General features: G+C 41.8%; 1 protein-coding gene across 4 annotated transcripts in view; it reads left to right on the top strand.

Moving 5' to 3' along the window:
* Nucleotides 1-18248, top strand: part of acot7 (acyl-CoA thioesterase 7) — a 69244-nt gene extending 50996 nt beyond the window's left edge. For all 4 annotated transcript variants that reach the window (XM_029719796.1, XM_029719797.1, XM_029719795.1 and 1 more), the window contains one exon: nt 17805-18248. In XM_029719796.1, coding sequence (XP_029575656.1) covers nt 17805-17903 — 99 coding nt within the window. In that variant the 3' untranslated portion in view covers nt 17904-18248. The remainder of the gene's footprint in view (nt 1-17804) is intronic.
* Nucleotides 18249-18640: the final 392 nt, after the last annotated feature.

Raw genomic sequence — 18640 nt, 5'->3', positions numbered from 1 at the left:
CACCAATTGAAGACTTTCAGCCAACAAGTCCAGGGCCTGTATTCATAAAGCGTCTCTACAGTAGGAGTACTGATCTAGGATCAGGTGCCCCCTGTCCTTGTAATCATATTCATTGTGATCTAAAAGGTGAAACTGATTATAAATCAGCACTCCTGTTTGAGACGCTTAATGAATACGGGCCCAGGAGAGTGTGACAGTACATCTAAGGAGCTAATAGGGTCATTCTTGAATTGCGGTAGCATTTGCGTCCCTCGCCTTTGCAACCATGAAAAACACTTTAATATGACAAATAGTTACACATCGTACATGTTTTTGTTTACATTGGTCTGTTTATCAACGATAAAACGTAATGCAGGTCATTTATACAGCAAAGCTTTCTGTTTATGCATTGTTTAAAGCTAGAATCCTTAATTGGTGAAACGGCCACGTCCGTTTGGGATATTAGACAACAACAAAGAAGTTAATGCCATCAACAAACACCGTTTTCTTCCCCTCTGACATCACTGCACGCGCGATAGGACAGCACAATGTGATGGACTGCAATTTTTACCTCGATGTGTGACGCTCCCCACCTCTGCTCCGTCAACAAAACAATAACAACGGCCATGGGGCGGACTGTAGCGCTGTCGTCCTCTACTGCGGGTTCCATCTTTAAAGTACTTAGAGTAAGCAAATTTGCTTGTCCCAGTAGTGACCCAGTAGAGATGTAGTGACATGTTTCGGGGATTTTCAGATCTGTTGAGATTTAGATATCTATAATTTTTTTTTATGATAGAAAGTAAACAAAATACTTGTATATATTGTATAGATCATCAATAAAAAGAAAGACGCCTATTAAAATAACTTTGTTTTTACAAATATTATATGTGTCCCGAAGTTTGTCATTGGTGTTACCGCCTTGAAAATTACAAAGATTACAAAGATATACAAGGATCTTTAGCATTCCCTCTAGGGGCAAATTGTTATTGGGGGATGGGTCTATATTAAAGAAAAGTATTAGCTAATCACACCCTTTTAGTCTGTCATACATTTGAGGATTCCATTGATAATTTGATTTAAAAAAGTGTCACTTACTCAATTTAAATGAAAGGAAATTACATTGTGAGCAAAATTATTAATCATATCACTTTAGTAAATTAGGTTAGATTTGAGGATCTGTGGCCTCCATTTCCGAAAATCCTATTTTACCTAAAATGTAACTGTCAAATGGTGTAATCTCGGTTAACCCAGAACCAAAGTATTGCGTAATTGGTCAGATGCTCAATTAAGTTCTGGGTCCATACGTGTGAGAAGAGACAAAACGAGGATCGAAACCTGGAACGAAGAGCTCCACCCTCTCTCTTTGCAAGTTAGGGGTAGGCCAAATGTCCCCTCCCCTTCCGAAATGCAAAAGATGCTAACACCTGGGAAAGTAATACTGCTCATTATCGCACACATCCTGTTGTATCATGACAGACCTACGGTACCATTTATGTTTACGTAGTCTGTCCGTGAGAGATTATCATTGGTGTTACTACTCCTACTGGTGGCACAATGGTATCATGATGGTAAAAAAAAAAATGTAAGTCATTAAGCTGCCATATTAGTTGATTTAGAATGGGAAGATGTACCCAAATACATTTTTTTTAAATGTGTTGTTTAGAAAATTGGAGTTCTTTTTTTTTGGGGGGGGGGGCATGCGCAAATGCCACTGCAATTCAAGAATGATGCAAAAGGCAGATGGAGTACATTGGTTTTTCCCTGTGTTATTTCTTTGAAAATAGGCTGGAATGGAAAATGTGCCAGATGAAAGGCTTGTAAATTAGTTTTGATAAAAGCAAAGTGTGGAAATGAATTGATGTGGCGGTGTGTGTGATGCGTTTCTTAGAGCACTGTAGGTAATACAGAGCTTACCCTCCCTCCCACCCCCACACACACACACACCTATCCTTAGCCACTCCGCTCTGTGTCGTTCTCTGTCTTGCTTTTACTACCATGCCAAGGGGATTATAATACCACCAGTATACACTCCACCCTTTTGGAAAGGAACACCATCTATCCTACACAGACTGCATCCCTAGCCTAGGCACTTCCTAGCCACGTCAGAAAGACAGAACTGAACCCCCCCCTTTAGTCTCCCTTTAGTAAGCACACATTTCCATTTCAGACAAACCTCTCTGGCTATAGCATTGTCCGTTGTGAATTAATCAGCGAGGTTACCATTTTATACGGTATTTCAGATCCTGATCACAAGGCTTTTGTTTTCAGGGAGACCGAAGAGTGGCGTTGAACATTATTGTAATTTCTGGCGCACGCTTGCTTTTAAAACGCTTTTAAAAAACGTCCATCTCTTTTAAGAATTAGGCCAAATGAGGCTAGGCTGCCAGTGCTCCTGTGCTGAGTCATCACATTACTGGCAAAACAATAACAAACATAACATTGTAGATTGTAGTGGCCCATTATGTACATTTCTCACGATATACTAAAAGTAATACATCAATATCAGTCAATCAGTACAAACAAGAAAGATAATATCGTTGGGAATGAGGGGTCTTAATGAAGACTTTTTATGGCTTGGCCGAGCGCTCCAACGATGGACGGTGTACCCATCCCTACACCGTAGATCTGAACATTTCTATTCCTAGCAATCCCACTGAGCCCCAGAGGCTGGCATCACGTGCAAGAGGAAACGTGTAACGTGCATCACTACAGTCAACGCCACGACTGATTATTAAATGAAATGTTAAATAGAAATATATTACTAAATTCATATGGGCAGTTTTTTGGTTGATCTGCTATCTCCTGGAAGAAGTTGTTTTTGTTTTCTACGTCTTTGCTATCATAATGGATTTGGCACAATATAAGCTGAAAACAAACAATAATCAAACTCATGAAAAGACAAAACAAACTGACAGTTGGTTTGTGTGTGTGTGCGCGTGCGTGCGAATTCTGGCCTGTGTGGGTTCTTACTCAGGGCACTGAACCATGTGCAATTTAAGCAAAAAGAGTGGAGTTGACTCGGTACTGAAATAACATCACAACGCAGTGTTTTGATTGCCATTCACTCAGGGTCTATAAAAATAATATGAACATTGGCTGAACAAATGTCAACGTCTCCTTCTGTAATTGCACTTGTCACGTTGTGACCGATTACACATGTTCCAACACTATAAATAGCCTATCGACAGGCTTCCGCCTGACATTTTTGGGCTCCAGGTCATTTTTGCTCTCTCAAGTGAAAAATCTCTGCCGTCTATTTTTAGCGTTTCCATTTTTAGCTCAGCAGGGAGGGGGGAGTGTGTGTGTGTGGGGGGGGGGGGGGGTTAGTTGGGATTGGCTGCTAGTGTCTGTGGATAGGCAGAGGAGGGGAGCGGAGAGGGGGGAGAATCAGCCTCAGCCTCTGTACCCTTGAACATGGCCACAGTAAGAAAATAGTGAAAATGAGTCAAAGTCCACTGACTGTGTGTCCCTGAAGTACGTTGTGTTTCCATGGAGCCAGGAGTGGTATGCCCATGTATTAGGCTTTCTTCTCTGTACAGATGGGAGTGACAGTAGATACTGGGCAAAGAGCAGACTGGACTCATTGGACTCATCTCCCAAGTATGATATGTTACGTTACAAATGCAATAATGGTCTGGGGACTTAAGACAGAAATAAAATGATGGAGGTCGGATGGGTGGGCATATACCGTGTGACCGTCTAGCAATCCAAAGGTTACGTGTTGGAGTCGCGTTGGGGACAACTGTAACATTTTAGCTAAACCTTCCCCTAACCCTTTTCCTTAACTTAATTCACCTAACCTGCTATGTCAATTATCCTAACCTTTGTTGTTAGTTCTCCTAACCTTTTAAGTAAATTCTCCTAACCTTTGTCATTTGTTCAGCTAACCAAAAATGTACCTCCTAAGCAGCCTGGTTTCAGAAAAAGATGTATAATACTATAATACGAATGATAAGTTACTTCATCCAATTCGTATTATATTGTACGACCGATTTTCAATTCATGACGTAACCTAACGTCAAGTAATATATCATACTAAATGGAGGGAAGTAATTTACATACCAAATCCTACAAATTTCCCTGAGGCCAGGTTGCAAAGAGATTAAGAAACATTTTGTGATGGAGAGAAAGAGAGCTGGAGGGCGAGAGAGAGAGAGATGGAGAGAAAGACGGGGCGAAAAAGGAAGGGAAAGATGAAGAGAGGGAGAGAGAGAAATAGGAAGATGGAGAGGAAGAGAGAGATAGAGAGGGAGAGAATAAGGATGGAGAGAAAGATTGGGCGAGAGGAAGAGGAGGAGGAAAAGGAGAGAGTGACTTGACAGCCCTGGGTTTTTACTCCTCTTTCTGGCTCCCTCCATCCCTCCCTACCTCACTCCATCCCGCTACAGAGCTGGCATAGTCTCAGCTGGCCCCTTTGACATGAAAACAAGCAGGGTTGTCATGGCAACCTCCGCTAGATCACATGAAGCAGCCTGCAATTATTTTTAGATGCCTCCCGTTGAACATGATCATCAACCGGTTAATGGCTGTGCCCATGTCAGGATTGTACCTCAACAATATTTTCGAAACAATATTTTTTCCCGTTGATAATATTCTCAAAGATATTTTCTACCACGGCAAGTCCAAAGGTAGCGAGAACAAGTCGACATGTAAAATAGATCAATTTTGACGATGTGTGGATTGATGGCGTATCATAGCGTATTAGATTCTAGAAGGGAGGGAATAGGGAATGGAAGTTGTTGGGATGAATCCCACCTCTGATTCGAATGAAAAGCCAACAGGGAGGATTTAGATTTTCACCCAATGTGTTGTTTCATGTATTCCAAAAGCTTTTAATTGTGCAGCGTGACATCCATGCGAGGGTAGAAAGTCTGTATTTAGGTTTAGAGCTTTGCCACACAGTGTATTTGAAACGAAACACTATTTGGACTACAACAAATGCTAAGTTGAATAGTCAAAATGTCAACCTTTATCTCACATAAACACACATACATACACACACACACACAAACACACTATCCTTATGGGGACCAAAACATTTATTCCCATTCAAAATCCTATTTTCCTTAGCCTTAACCCCTACCCCTAAACCTACCCCTAACCTCTAAACCTAAACCTAACCCCCAATCCCTAACCTTAATTCTAATTATAATCCTCACCCTAAACCTAACCCCTAAAATATACTTTTTCCTTGTTGGGCCTGGCGAAATATCCCCACTTGTCCGAATTTTCCTTGTTTTACTATCCTTGTGAGGACTTCTGGTCCCCACAAGAACACTAAAACCAAACACACACACACACACACCTAGGACACCATCCAACCACATACCACTAGTGCAGATGGCTATTATTTTTCTCTTACCGGTTACTTACTGTTTAGAGCCACTGTTCAGGCGAGGGTGGCATTTGGCATGTCACTGATGCCTGTGACTGCTCCAATAACAGGCCATGCCAACACAGCGGAGCCCTCTGGCATTTCCCTGGCACCCTCTGAGCTGGCCTCCCTCCACCCTGTGTGCCAAGTTTATGCCACCGCATCCATCACCACCCTCTCAGTCTGTCTACAGCCTTCTCCTGCCCTCCTTTTAGACAGCTAACAGACAACTGATCTGTAGGTCTCAGTACTGGGGCTGTGTCTGAAATGGCTCCCTTTTCAATGTATGTTGTGTTGCTTTTGGCAGCACAAACTCCAAAGGGTTATGTGCATATACAGTAAATAATTTTGAGCAGGCCCTGTTTTAGACTGCAGACGACTGTTCTGTGGGTTTGGGAGGTCATGGGAGTACTGGGACTGGTCTTGCATTTGAAATGGCACCCTATTCCCTATGTAGTGCACTACTTTTGACCAGGGCTCACATTCCCTTTGTATCACAGGATCCCAACTTGTACCTTTACTGCTTGCCAGATCCAGTTACTTTTTATTTAAGCACTCACCCAAGATTGTGTGTTTTCAATTGGTTAATAGTTCATGACGAGTTGGCTGGACTCAGACAGAGTTTTTCCTGGGTCACATGGTCATCATCTCAATTACTTTTTAGATGTACATTTACTTCATTTAGCAGACACTCTTATCCAAAGCACTTGTACAGCGGTCTTTAACAGCAAAACAATTTTGCTGTAAATCTGTCTCTCTCGGCTCTCTCTTTCTCCCTCTCTCTCTCTCTCTCTCTCTCTCTCTCTCTCTGAGTGTCTATCCTTGAGTAACCTCAAGATAATGTCCCATTATGCAGGAGCCCGTCGCTCTCAGGCCAGTTACAAAGGCCTAATGCCAGAGGCTAATTGAGCCATTATGGACGCAACAAACCACTTACAGTACAAGACCCCTTTTTGTCTCTGACACTACAGTAGCCTATATTAGTAGTATATACCTTGAAACCCAGCAACAGCAGGCACGTAATGGCTACCCATACAGGACTAGCCATTTCATATCATCGACATACAGTTGAAGTCGGAAGTTTACATACACTTAGGTTGGAGTCATTAAAACTCATTTTTCAACCACTCCCCAAATTTCTTGTTAGCAAACTATAGTTTTGGCAAGTCGGTTAGGACATCTACTTTGTGCATGACACAAGTAATTTTTCAACAGTTGTTTACAGACAGATTATTTAACTTGTAATTCACTGTATCACAATTCCAGTGGGTCAGAAGTTTACATACACTAAGTTGACTGTGCCTTTAAACAGCTTGGAAAATTCCAGAAATTATGTCATGGCTTTAGAAGCTGCTGATAGGCTAATTGACATCATTTGAGTCAATTGGAGATGTACCTGTGGATATATTTCAAGGCCTACCTTCAAACTCAGTGCCTCTTTGCTTGACATCATGGGAAAATCAAAAGAAATCAGCCAAGACCTCAGAATTTTTTTTTAGACCTCCACAAGTCTGGTTCATCCTTGGGAGCAATTTCCAAACGCCTGAAAGTATCACCTTCATCTGTAGGTGTACACAAGTATACCACCATGGGACCATGCAGCCATCATACCGCTCAGGAAGGAGACGCGTTCTGTCTCCTAGAGATGAACGTACTTTGGTGCGAAAAGTGCAAAATAATCCCAGAACAACAGCAAAGGACCTTGTGAAGATGCTGGAGGAAACCGGTACAAAAGTATATATATCACAGTAAAACGAGTCCTATATCGACATAACCTGAAAGACCGCTCAGCAAGGAAGAAGCCACTGCTCCAAAACCACCATAAAAAAGCCAGACTACGGTTTGCAACTGCACATGGGGACAAAGATTGTACTTTTTGGAGAAATGTCCTCCGGTCTGATGAAACAAAAATAAAACTCTTTGGCCATAATGATCATCGTTATGTTTGGAGGAAAAAGGGGGAGGCTTGCAAGCCGAAGAACACCATCCCAGTGTCATGTTGTGGGGGTGCTTTGCTGCAGGAGGGACTGGTGCACTTCACAAAATAGATGACGACATGAGGGAGGAAAATGATGTGGATATATTGAAGCAACATCTCAAGACATCAGTCAGGAAGTTAAAGCTTGGTCGCAAATGAGTCTTCCAAATGGACAATGACCCCAAGCATACTTCCAAAGTTGTGGAAAAGTGGCTTAAGGACAACAAAGTCAAGGTATTGGAGTGGCCATCACAAAGCCTTGACCTCAATCCCATAGAAAATTTGTGGGCAGAACTGAAAAAGCGTGTGTGAGCAAGGAGGCCTACAAACCTGACTCAGTTACATCAGCTCTGTCAGGAGGAATGGGCCAAAATTCACCCAACTTATTGTGGGAAGCTTGTGGAAGGCTACCCGAAACGTTTGACCCAAGTTAAACAATTTAAAGGCAATGCTACTGTTAGGTTCTTATTTGTCAGAGTAAATACCTCACGGACACTAGAGAAGCTTTAACCAAGTTTAATTCTTCCCAAAGGTTCTGTACAGCTGTATTCAGACACCAAAACATTTCTCTCCATTACAGTTATATACATCCTACTTAAGACACGCCTTCTCTCCAGTCCTTACATCTTATGTTTCAACAGAAAGAGGGTAACAGGATACCAAACCCTTATTACTCCCTTAAGGGAATCTGTCCTCACCCCCTGACCTCAACTCCCCCTTCATGTAATCCACAGATGTCCATCTGTCTCCCCTGTATCAACACGGTGCTCTGCTCCCGTCCCCCAAACACATTCCAACACATTCCACAGCTATCTGTCTTTCTACAGAGGCCCAGTCTCTTTCTCCTTTGATTCTATGCTTCTTTCCTATCATTTATTTAATATCTCAATGTTCAAAATGTCGAATCTAACCCCTCCAAATACTAATTGAGTGTACGTAAACTTCTGACCCACTGGGAATGTGATGAAAGAAATAAAAGCTGAAATAAATAATTCTCTCTACTATTATTTTGACATTTCACATTCTTAAAATAAAGTGGTGATCCTAACTGACCTAAGACAGAGAATTGTTACTAGGATTAGATGTCAGGAATTGTGAAGAACGGAGTTTAAATGTATTTGGCTAAGATGTATGTAAACTTCTGACTTAAACTGAATGTTGTAGTGAACTCATTTTTAAAGTCTACTGTTGAAACAAAAATCGCTGTGTCCTACAAAAAAAGGGAGGTGAGTGGACCACTGAACTGTGCTTCATGCGATGTAGTTGTTTTCTGTTAGTAAATAAATTGTTGTTTTTGGACAATGCAGTAAGGTTTTTCACAGTGAAAAGCATTCTCTTTGTTTGCTGTTACAAGTGAGACTTCAGAGGCAACCGATTTAATGGGGGGATGGAAACTGAGAGGAAGGAAACTGATTTGAAAGCGGTCAGTTAGAGGGAGAGGAAAGAAGTCCTGCAGCGCTGGTAAAATGGAACCGCGCGTCTTGCGCTTCCAACTGACTGAACATGGTGTATTGAGGCTGATTTGAGAAGCCATTGAAATTCAATGAGCGCAGCTACGTGGGCAGTTAAGGAAAAGCAAGACAAAGAGGAGATATTGTGGCTGACCACATAGTCCTGTATTTGGAGTTCGTAGCTGAGGAGAGCACTGTCTAAAATTCAGGGATGTTGTTAAAGAATCCTGTTCTCTTTCAAAAGTCGGGGTATTTTATGAAAGAATCTGAGAAGGTGTCCAAATGTTGTGTGAAATATATGTGTAACAGACCTTCATTAAGCCAGGCGAGCTCACTCAAGCACAGTATTTGAAGTTATTTCAAATAAGATTTGAACCCAGATCTGATTTTTGATTTTATTTAACCTTGATGTGTAATGATTGCCTTAAACAAAGATACAAACCACAACACAGTAGTGGTTTGGTCTGTCCTATAAAAACATGAATATAGTTAAGCAATAAGGCCAGAGAGGGTATGATATATGGCCAATATACCAAGGCTAAGGGCTGTTCTTAGGCACGGCGCCACGCGGCGTGCCTGGATACAGCCCTTGGCCGTGGTATATTGGCCATATACCACAAACTCCCGAGGTGGCTTACTGCTATAATAAACTGGTTACCAACGTAATTAGAGCTGTAAAAATAAATGTTTTGTCATACCCGTGGTATACGGTCTGATATACCACGGCTGTCAGCCAATCAGCATTCATTTAGCAGTTTACCACTCCTTTTACTACCAGACCAGATTGCTGTCTGTTATTTTCATTTCATTTCACCTTTATTTAACCAGGTAGGCAAGTTGAGAACAAGTTCTCATTTACAATTGCGACCTGGCCAAGATAAAGCAAAGCAGTTCGACAACATACAACAACACAGAGTTACACATGGAGTAAACAACATACAGTCAAAAATACAGTAGAAAAAAAATAAGATTATATACAATGTGAGCAAATGATGTGAGATAAGGGAGGTAAAGGCAAAACAAATGCCATGGTGGCAAAGTAAATAAAGTATAGCAAGAAAAACACTGGAATGGTAGATTTGTAGTTTGAAGAAAGTTCAAAGTTCAAATCTAAATAATATGGTGCAAAGGAGCAAAATAAATAAAATAAATAAATACAGTAGGGGAAGAGGTAGTAGTTTGGGCTAAATTATAGATGGGCTATGTACAGGTGCAGTGATCTGTGAGCTGCTCTGACAGCTGGTGCTTAAAGCTAGTGAGGGAGATAAGTGTTTCCAGTTTCAGAGATTTTTGTAGTTCGTTCCTTATAAGTGTTCATAAAACAGATGAATATAATCTGAAAAATATGGGAAATGCAGCTTGAACGTTATAAAGAGGATTGTTGTGACTGAATCATTTTCTAATCGTGAAATCTACATGTGTGGGGGTTAAACAGTAGGAGATGGTGGTGCAGCGTTATCATTGGTGATTAGGACAATGCCACCGAGGGAATACCAAACGATGCAGAGACACAGAAAGGATATTTACCCGAGCACTGGCATGTCTCATGTAGTTATGCAAATGCACATCAATGGGTGCACAAACACTTGCACGCACACACACACTCACATAGACATGCACACACACACACACACACACACATGGACGATGATGCATGTCAAATCAAATCAAAGTTTAACATGTTCTCTCTCTCACTCACTCACACTCTCTCTCTCTCACCTCAGTTTCCCATCCTCCATAATAATTTCCTCACCGATGACAAAACAATAGCGAGACACATTTCACATTTCACGCTGACTGTTATGAGCTACCTTGTTCATTAACAACCGTCAGATCTAGATTTTAATTGGCTTCTCCCATTAGACAAAATACCACATTATACCTGTTGTGAACTGGAGTGTCCTTTGTTACGTGTGTAATTAAAGACATAAAACCCAGAAAGAGGGAGCGAGAGGGAGAGAGAGAGAGAGAAAGAGAGAGAGAGGGAGGGAGAGAGAAAGAGAGAGAACGAGAGAGGAGAGAGAGAGAGAGAGAGAGAGGTAGAGATATTACAGTGCAGTGATGTATCCTCCGCTGCATGCAAACAGCTTTAAGATAATACAAATAACAAGAAGACATGTGGTGTATAAGATATACCACTTCTCAGATGTTCTTATCAAAAACACCTTACTGTAGAGTGAGTTCATACATTATTAGCTTGTGTATGTGATGCCTTGGAGGATTGAACCCACAATCTTTTTTTTTGCCAGTGCTATGCACTTACCAACTGAGCCACACAGGACCAGGTGTATGTATGTGTATGTGTGGTGAGCCATCGTCTTGACAAAAGGTTGTGTTTGTTATATTCCCTAAGTCCTCCCTGCCTTAACTGTTAGTACCTAATCAGCTGGGCTGTGTGCCATGCAGTCTCTCTGACTACACAGCCTCTGCCCCTTCAGCTTAATTCAATTTGTTCAAGACAGGAACTGTTTAGTGCCCTCTGCCCCCCCCCCCCTCCCCCTCCACGTACACACACACACACATACACACAAACACACACATGCGAGCATACACGCACGTATGCACACACAAACACACACACACACACACACTCATCCAATGCCCAGAGCAACAGGACAGCCAGTGACCCAGGAAGGAGTTCCTTCAAGGTCACATGGTGTCATCCTTTGGAAGGAAAAACAGCTGAGGCAAAGACAAATGTTTATTTTAGCTCTCAGATGGCCTCAGTGTTGTAGAGAGTGCTTTAGACATGCACCATGTCCATGTTACACTAACTGCTGGCTAATATAGGATTATGTTTTCCTCTTTATTGCAATACAGATTCACCTTTGCAGTGTGTGTGGTGCAGTAGTCGTGTGAAATAATCTGGAAGTGTAGGTACATGTAAATGTTAAGACACATTTTTATTTATGGATTATGTTAATTGCGTAAATTAAAAAGTAAGTACACCAACATGAGTTTTCCATTCATAAAATGTGTAGGGTAAATTGCCACAGTAAATTTGCCGTGGTAAACTGGGAAATATTTGATTTCAGTTGCACAGAATGATTGTCGAATGGTTAAATCTATGCTTAGTCTGGCTCAATGGGTAGGTTTAATTTATACCAGAGATAATAAAATCCTGTGGAGGTTGAAAATTCTTGAAAGATTTTGGAGAAAAGCAGGAGTAGAAGTTAACACGGGTAAAATCTTTAGAGAGCGGTAGTACAGTGGTCAGTAATGGTTTCAATTGTGATCAGCTGTGCGGGGGATTTGAGCTCATATGGTTTAACGAGAGATCACCTGGAGAAAATACGTTGGCCACCAATGGCTGCAATTTAAGAATACCAATATTAACCCAGATTTTTCTAAAGAATCTTATTGTATGAATAATAATAACATTATCGGATCTCAGTGGGCCTCAGAAAGGAAAGGGTTGAGAACCCTGGCGCTACATATTTTTGGTAAATTCTCATAGATAGACAGATTTATTTCACGATTTAAAACAAAATACAAACACATGTGGATAATGCGTTGACAATCATCGAGGATGGCACAAAATAGTTTGAAAAGGTATTTCCATGTTGATCCTCTTAAATAAATGGTTCAAAAGTTAACAAACATAAACATAGTAGTCCTAGGCTACACAGGAGGTCTAGCCTGCTAGCCATACCTTGGTTATTTTCTTTTTTTCTTTTTTAATTTCACCTTTATTTAACCAGGTAGGCCAGTTGAGAACAAGTTCTCATTTACAACTGCGACCTGGCCAAGATAAAGCAAAGCAGTGCGACACAAACAACAACACAGAGTTACACATGGAATAAACAAACGTACAGTCAATAACACAATAGAAAAAGTCTATATACAGTGTGTGCAAATGGCGTGAGGAGGTAAGGCAATAAATAGGCCATAGTAGCGATGTAATTACAATTTAGCAAATTAACACTGGAGTGATAGATGTGCAGATGATGATGTGCAAGTAGAAATACTGGTGTGCAAAAGATCAAATAAGTAAATAAGAACAATATGGGGATGAGGTAGGTAGATTGGATGGGCTATTTACAAATATGCTGTGTACAGCTGCAGCGATCGGTAAGCTGCTCAGATAGCTGATGCTTGGAAGTTAGTGAGGGAGATATAAGACACCAGCTTCAGTGATTTTTGCAATTCGTTCCAGTCATTGGCAGCAGAGAACTGGAAGGAAAGGCGGCCAAAGGTGATGTTGGCTTTGGGGATGACCAGTGAGATATACCTGCTGGGGTGCGTGCTACGGGTGGGTGTTATTATGGTGACCAGTGAGCTGAGATAAGGCGGAGCTTTACTTAGCAAAGACTTATAGATGACCTGGAGCCAGTGGGCCAGCCGACGAGAGCATACAGGTCGCAGTGGTGAGTGGTATATGGGGCTTTGGTGACAAAACAGATGGCACTGTGATAGACTGCATCCAGTTTGCTGAGTAGAGTGTTGGAGGCTATTTTGTAAATGACATCGCCGAAGTCGAGGATCGGTAGGTTAGTCCGTTTTACGAGGGTATGTTTGGCAGCGTGAGTGAAGGATGCTTTGTTGCGAAATAGGAAGCCGATTCTAGATTTAATTTTGAATTGGAGATGTTTAATATGAGTCTGGAAGTAGAGTTTACAGTCTAGCCAGACACCTAGTTATTTGTAGTTGTCCACATATTCTAAGTCAGAACCGTCCAGAGTAGTGATGCTAGTCAGGCGGGCGAGTGCGGGACGCGATCGGTTGAAAAGCATGCACTTAGTTTTACTAGCATTTAAGACCAGTTGGAGGCCACAGAAGGAGTGTTGTGTCCAAAGAAGGGCCAGATGTATACAGAATGGTGTCGTCTGCGTAGAGGTGGCTCAGGGAATCACGCGCAGCAAGAACGACATCGATATATACAGAGAAAAGAGTCGGCCCAAGAATTGAACCCTGTGATACCCCCATAGAGACTACCAGAGGTCCGGACAACAGGCCCTACGATTTGACACACTGAACTCTATCTGAGAAGTAGTTGGTGAACCAGGCGAGGCAGTCATTTGAGAAACCAAGGCTGTTGAGTCTGCCGTTAAGAATACGGTGATTGACAGAGTCGAAAGCCTTGGTCAGGTCGATGAAGACGGCTGCACAGTACTGTCTTTTATCGATGGCGGGTATGATATCGTTTATTACCTTGAGCGTGGCTGAGGTGCACCCGTGACCAGCTCGGAAACAGGATTGCACAGCTGAGAAGGTACAGTGGGATTCGAAATGGTCAGTGATCTGTTTGTTAACTTGGCTTTCAAAGACTTTAGAAAGGCAGGGCAGAATGGATATAGGTCTGTAACAGTTTGGGTCTAGAGTGTCTCCCCCTTTGAAGAGGGGGATGACCGTGGCAGCTTTCCAATCTTTAGGGATCTCGGACGATACGAAAGAGAGGTTGAACAGAATGGTAATAGGGGTTGCAACAATGGTGGCGGATAATTACACATACAGTATCAGTCAAAAGTTTGGATACACCTACTCATTCAAGGGTTTTTCTTTATTTTTACTATTTTCTACATTGTAGAATAATAGTGAAGACATCAAAACTGAAATAACACAAATGGAATCATATAGTGACCAAAGAACTGTTAAATAAATCAAAATATATTTTACATGTTAAATTCTTCAAAGTAGCCACCCTTTGCCTTGATGACAGCTTTGCACACTCTTGGCATTCTCTCAACCATCTTCACCTGGAATGCTTTTCCAACAGTCTTGAAGGAGTTCCCACATATGCTGAACACTTGTTGGCTGCTTTTCCTTCACTCTGCGGTCCAACTCATCCCAAACCATTTCAATTGGGTTGAGGTTGGGTGATTGTCGAGACCAGGTCATCTGATGCATCACTCCATCGCTCTCCTTCTTGGTCAAATAGCCGTTACACAGCCTGGAGGTGTGTTGGGTCATTGTCCTGTTGAAAAATTTATTATAGTCCCACTAAGCGCAAACCAGATGGGATGGCATATCACTGCAGAATGCTGTGATAGCCATGCTAGTTAAGTGCGCCTTGAATTCTAAATAAATCACAGACAGTGTCACCAGCAAACACCCCCACACAATCACACCTCCTCCATTCATGGTGGGAATCACACATGCAGAGATCATCCGTTCACCTACTCTGCGTCTCACAAAGACACGGCGGTTGGAACCAAAAATCTAAAATTTGGACTCATCAGACCAAAAGGGCAGATTTCCACCGGTCTAATGTCCATTGCTCGTGTTTCTTGGTCCAAGCAAGTCTCCTATTATTATTGGTTTCCTTTAGTAGTGGTTTCTTTGCAGAAATTCGACCACAAAGGCCTGATTCACGAGGTCTCTTCTGAACAGTTGATGTTGAGATGTGTCTGTTACTTGAAGTCTGTGACGCATTTATTTGGGCTGCAATTTCTGAGGTGCTGGTAACTCTAATGAACTTATCGTCTGTAGCAGATGTAACTCTTGGTCTTCCTTTCATGTGACGGTCCTCATGAGAGCCAGTTTCATCATAGCGCTTGATGGTTTTTGCGACTGCACTTGAGGAAACTTTCAAAGTTCTTGCAATTTTCCGGATTGACTGACCTTCGTGTCTTAAAGTAATGATGGACTGTCATTTCTCTTTGCTTATTTGAGCGGTTCTTGCCATAATATGGACTTGGTCTTTTACTAAATAGTTTTCTGTATACCACCCCTACCTTGTCACGACACTGATTGTCTCAAACGCATTAAGAAGGAAAGACATTCCACAACTTAACTTTTAACAAGGCATACTTGTTAATCGAAATGCATCCCATTCATTAAGTTGGTTGAGAGAATACCAAGAGTGTGCAAAGCTGTCATCAAGGCAAAGGGTGGCTACTTTGAAGAATCTCAAATATAAAATATATTTTGATTTATTTAACACTTTTTTGGTTACAACTTGATTCCATGTGTTATTTCATAGTCTTGATGTCTTCACTATTATTCTACAATGTAGAAAATAGTTTTAAAAAATTAAGAAAAACCCTTCAATGAGTAGGTGTGTCCACACATTTGACTGGTAAGGTATAACAAAACAAAGAACAGGAAGACATTGTCATAGCCTGGAGCATTGTATACAGACATCAACAGTTGTTTTCTATTGCTCGATCATTAGCCAGCTTTTGACGTTCTTTTTAAATGAAGCTATGGCCGGCGTTGCTTTGAGTTGCTGTGGTAGTTTATTCCACTCAACAGCGCCGGTATATAAAAAGGTGTTTTTACAAGATAGACTCTTACATTTCAATTTGATAGGTACCTGGGAGCTGAGTCAGTAATCATTAAATGGACCGGACCATGTCTTGTCTATTGGATATGACAGTACAGGGGACAGAATAAGTAGTAGGAGGAAGTGTACAATAAAAGCAAAGGGTTGGCTTTGAACCTGTGTGATGTGAGCCCTGATTCATAAGTTCCAGGGGCAGCGGCTTTGACCACTGGACCACCCCAGGTCACCGCCACCCGCTGATTAATAGTTATGTGAAGATGGGTTTGTCATGGCTAGGACCCTGCAGCTGGATGTGGTGAATCCACAGTGTGCCATAAGGTTGATGCCATCTGTCAACAGGTGCCCAAATATGCAGAGTCATGGGAAATTGCACGGTTTCACCCACGGTGTGTTTGTGTGTGTATATGTGTGTGTCTATGTGTGTTTGTGTGAGTGTGTGCACAAGTTTGTGCGCGCGCGCGTGTGTGTGAGTGCATGCATGTATGTGTGCCAACAGCCATGGTTGCAACTGGTTGGTTCAGGCTGTTAATTGATTTGTATTCAGAGCTTGCAGTGTGAGATTCTATGTGTCGTGACATGTTAGGTGATAGTTAGGTGATACAATTTGAAAGAAGTGCACAGCATATAGGCATTCATAACTTGCACATTGAGTGTGGGCAATGCACTCTACAAATGAAATATGATGACTTATTAGAACTGTTTATAACCCCTGACATGAACGTTTTGTAACACCTTTATGAACTTCCTAGTAACCCACACATTTTATTCAACATTACTCACTCATTACACGACCAGTGAACTTGATATTTTATTTTATTTAGCCTTTATTTAACTAGGCAAGTCAGTTAAGAACAAATTCTTATTTACAATGACGGCCTACCCCCGGCCAAACCCAAACCCGGACGACGCTGGGCCAATTGTGCGCCGACCGATGGGACTTCCAATCACAGACAGTTGTGATACAGTCTGGAATCAAACCAGGGTCTGTAGTGATGCCTCTAGCACTGAGATGTAGTGCCTTAGACCGCTGCGCCACTCGGGAGAACATTTTGATACATGGAAAGACAACATATTATAAGCCTTATTATAAGATATTATACTGCCTTATACAAACTGAAGTCGCTTCAGTTTCACATAGAAATGATACTGAAATCGCTCCAATAAGTAGTGAGCATAACATCAGAGCCACACAATTTTCCAGTGGAACTCATGCTAGAAATGTTTGGGGAAATATGCTTCAGTACGACTGAGGCATGTGTGATGGGTGCATCCATCCATCAATGTGTCATCCTGGCTTGCTTTGTACACCAGCCTGAGTAAAGTGACAGGATTTGGGTATTGTTGGTGTGTATGTTCACAGCAGACAGGGAATGCAGGGAAATAGGTCACACACACACACACACACACACACACACACACACACACACACACACACACACACACACATTGATAGCGTCCCTGTCACTATACACTGTAAGTGGATGGAAGCAACATCCTAGCGATGAAACAGTACCATGTAAGGATATTTGACACTGCTGTAACATTGTTGTGTTAGTCGTGAGGTTGTCATGAGGTTGCCAGGCAGCTTCATTAACACTGTGCAGCCAGCGACCATGTCTTCACGTGATGCAGCCAAGTGCAGCGCGGCTGAAGAAAATAGCCCCACGCAACAATAGTGTCGACAGGGGTGTAAAATACTTGACAGAAGTGAGTGTGGATGTGGCTCAAAGACACGGTGTGTGTATGTTGATCTGGGTGAAACTGTACTAAAAAATGGCCGCCTTTCTCTTTCCACAGCTTGAAGGAGATGGGGAGCAGAGGCGTTTTGAGGATGGCAAAATGCGATACCTCCAGAATAAGGCAAAGAGACTGGCAGACAAGGAGCGCCAACAATGACACCACAACCCGGAATACTCCATCATCCAACCCACAGCACTTAGATGGAATACCTCCCTATCTTATTACTAAACCTAAAACTAAAATAGATGGGGTCTGACTTGAAAAAATGTATGACTTGAAAAAATTCATCATACTCTTCTTGACTTTTTAATGTAAGTTTCATTGCTGCGCACCAAAGTGTCTATATGTGTATGTAAAAGAAAGGAGATACGTATGTATCTTTATTTTATCGTCAAAGATTTTTATTTAAGAAGGCTATCGACGATCAGTCTGTGTGCAAAGTTATGGGTCTGTATATGCATCGATAAGTACATTAAAAGTAAATAAACACTGTACATGGTAGCCAGAGGTTTCTGTCTGTCCTTTGCTTGCTCACTGATGTCCTAGGCCCGGACTTGCCTTGGCTGAGAGGGCATCCACTAAACATATTTTATGCATTCTGTCGTTCACACAGAAATCAGTCCTCGGCTCGGGGGCTATGACTCAGCTCCTTCCCTCTCTCACTCACTCGCTCTCTTGTCATTTCAGCAAGACATGACACCCACCATCTCAGATTGTTCAGGAATCGTTTCGGTAGTTAGAAACTGATAGCGTTAGCGTTCCTGCAACATTATTTTGTTGCATTTTTATTTGAGCTAATTAAGCTAACTTATTGCAACCAAATGGGCCCTTTTAAATGATAGGATTCATATAATATCCAATAATTATAGTACACAACATCCGATTTGGACCAA

This window comes from Salmo trutta, chromosome 28, assembly GCF_901001165.1.
Source record: "Salmo trutta chromosome 28, fSalTru1.1, whole genome shotgun sequence".
Taxonomy (NCBI): Eukaryota; Metazoa; Chordata; class Actinopteri; order Salmoniformes; family Salmonidae; genus Salmo; species Salmo trutta.
Note: the sequence above shows the minus strand (reverse complement) of the source record. Positions and strands in the feature narration are given on the sequence as shown.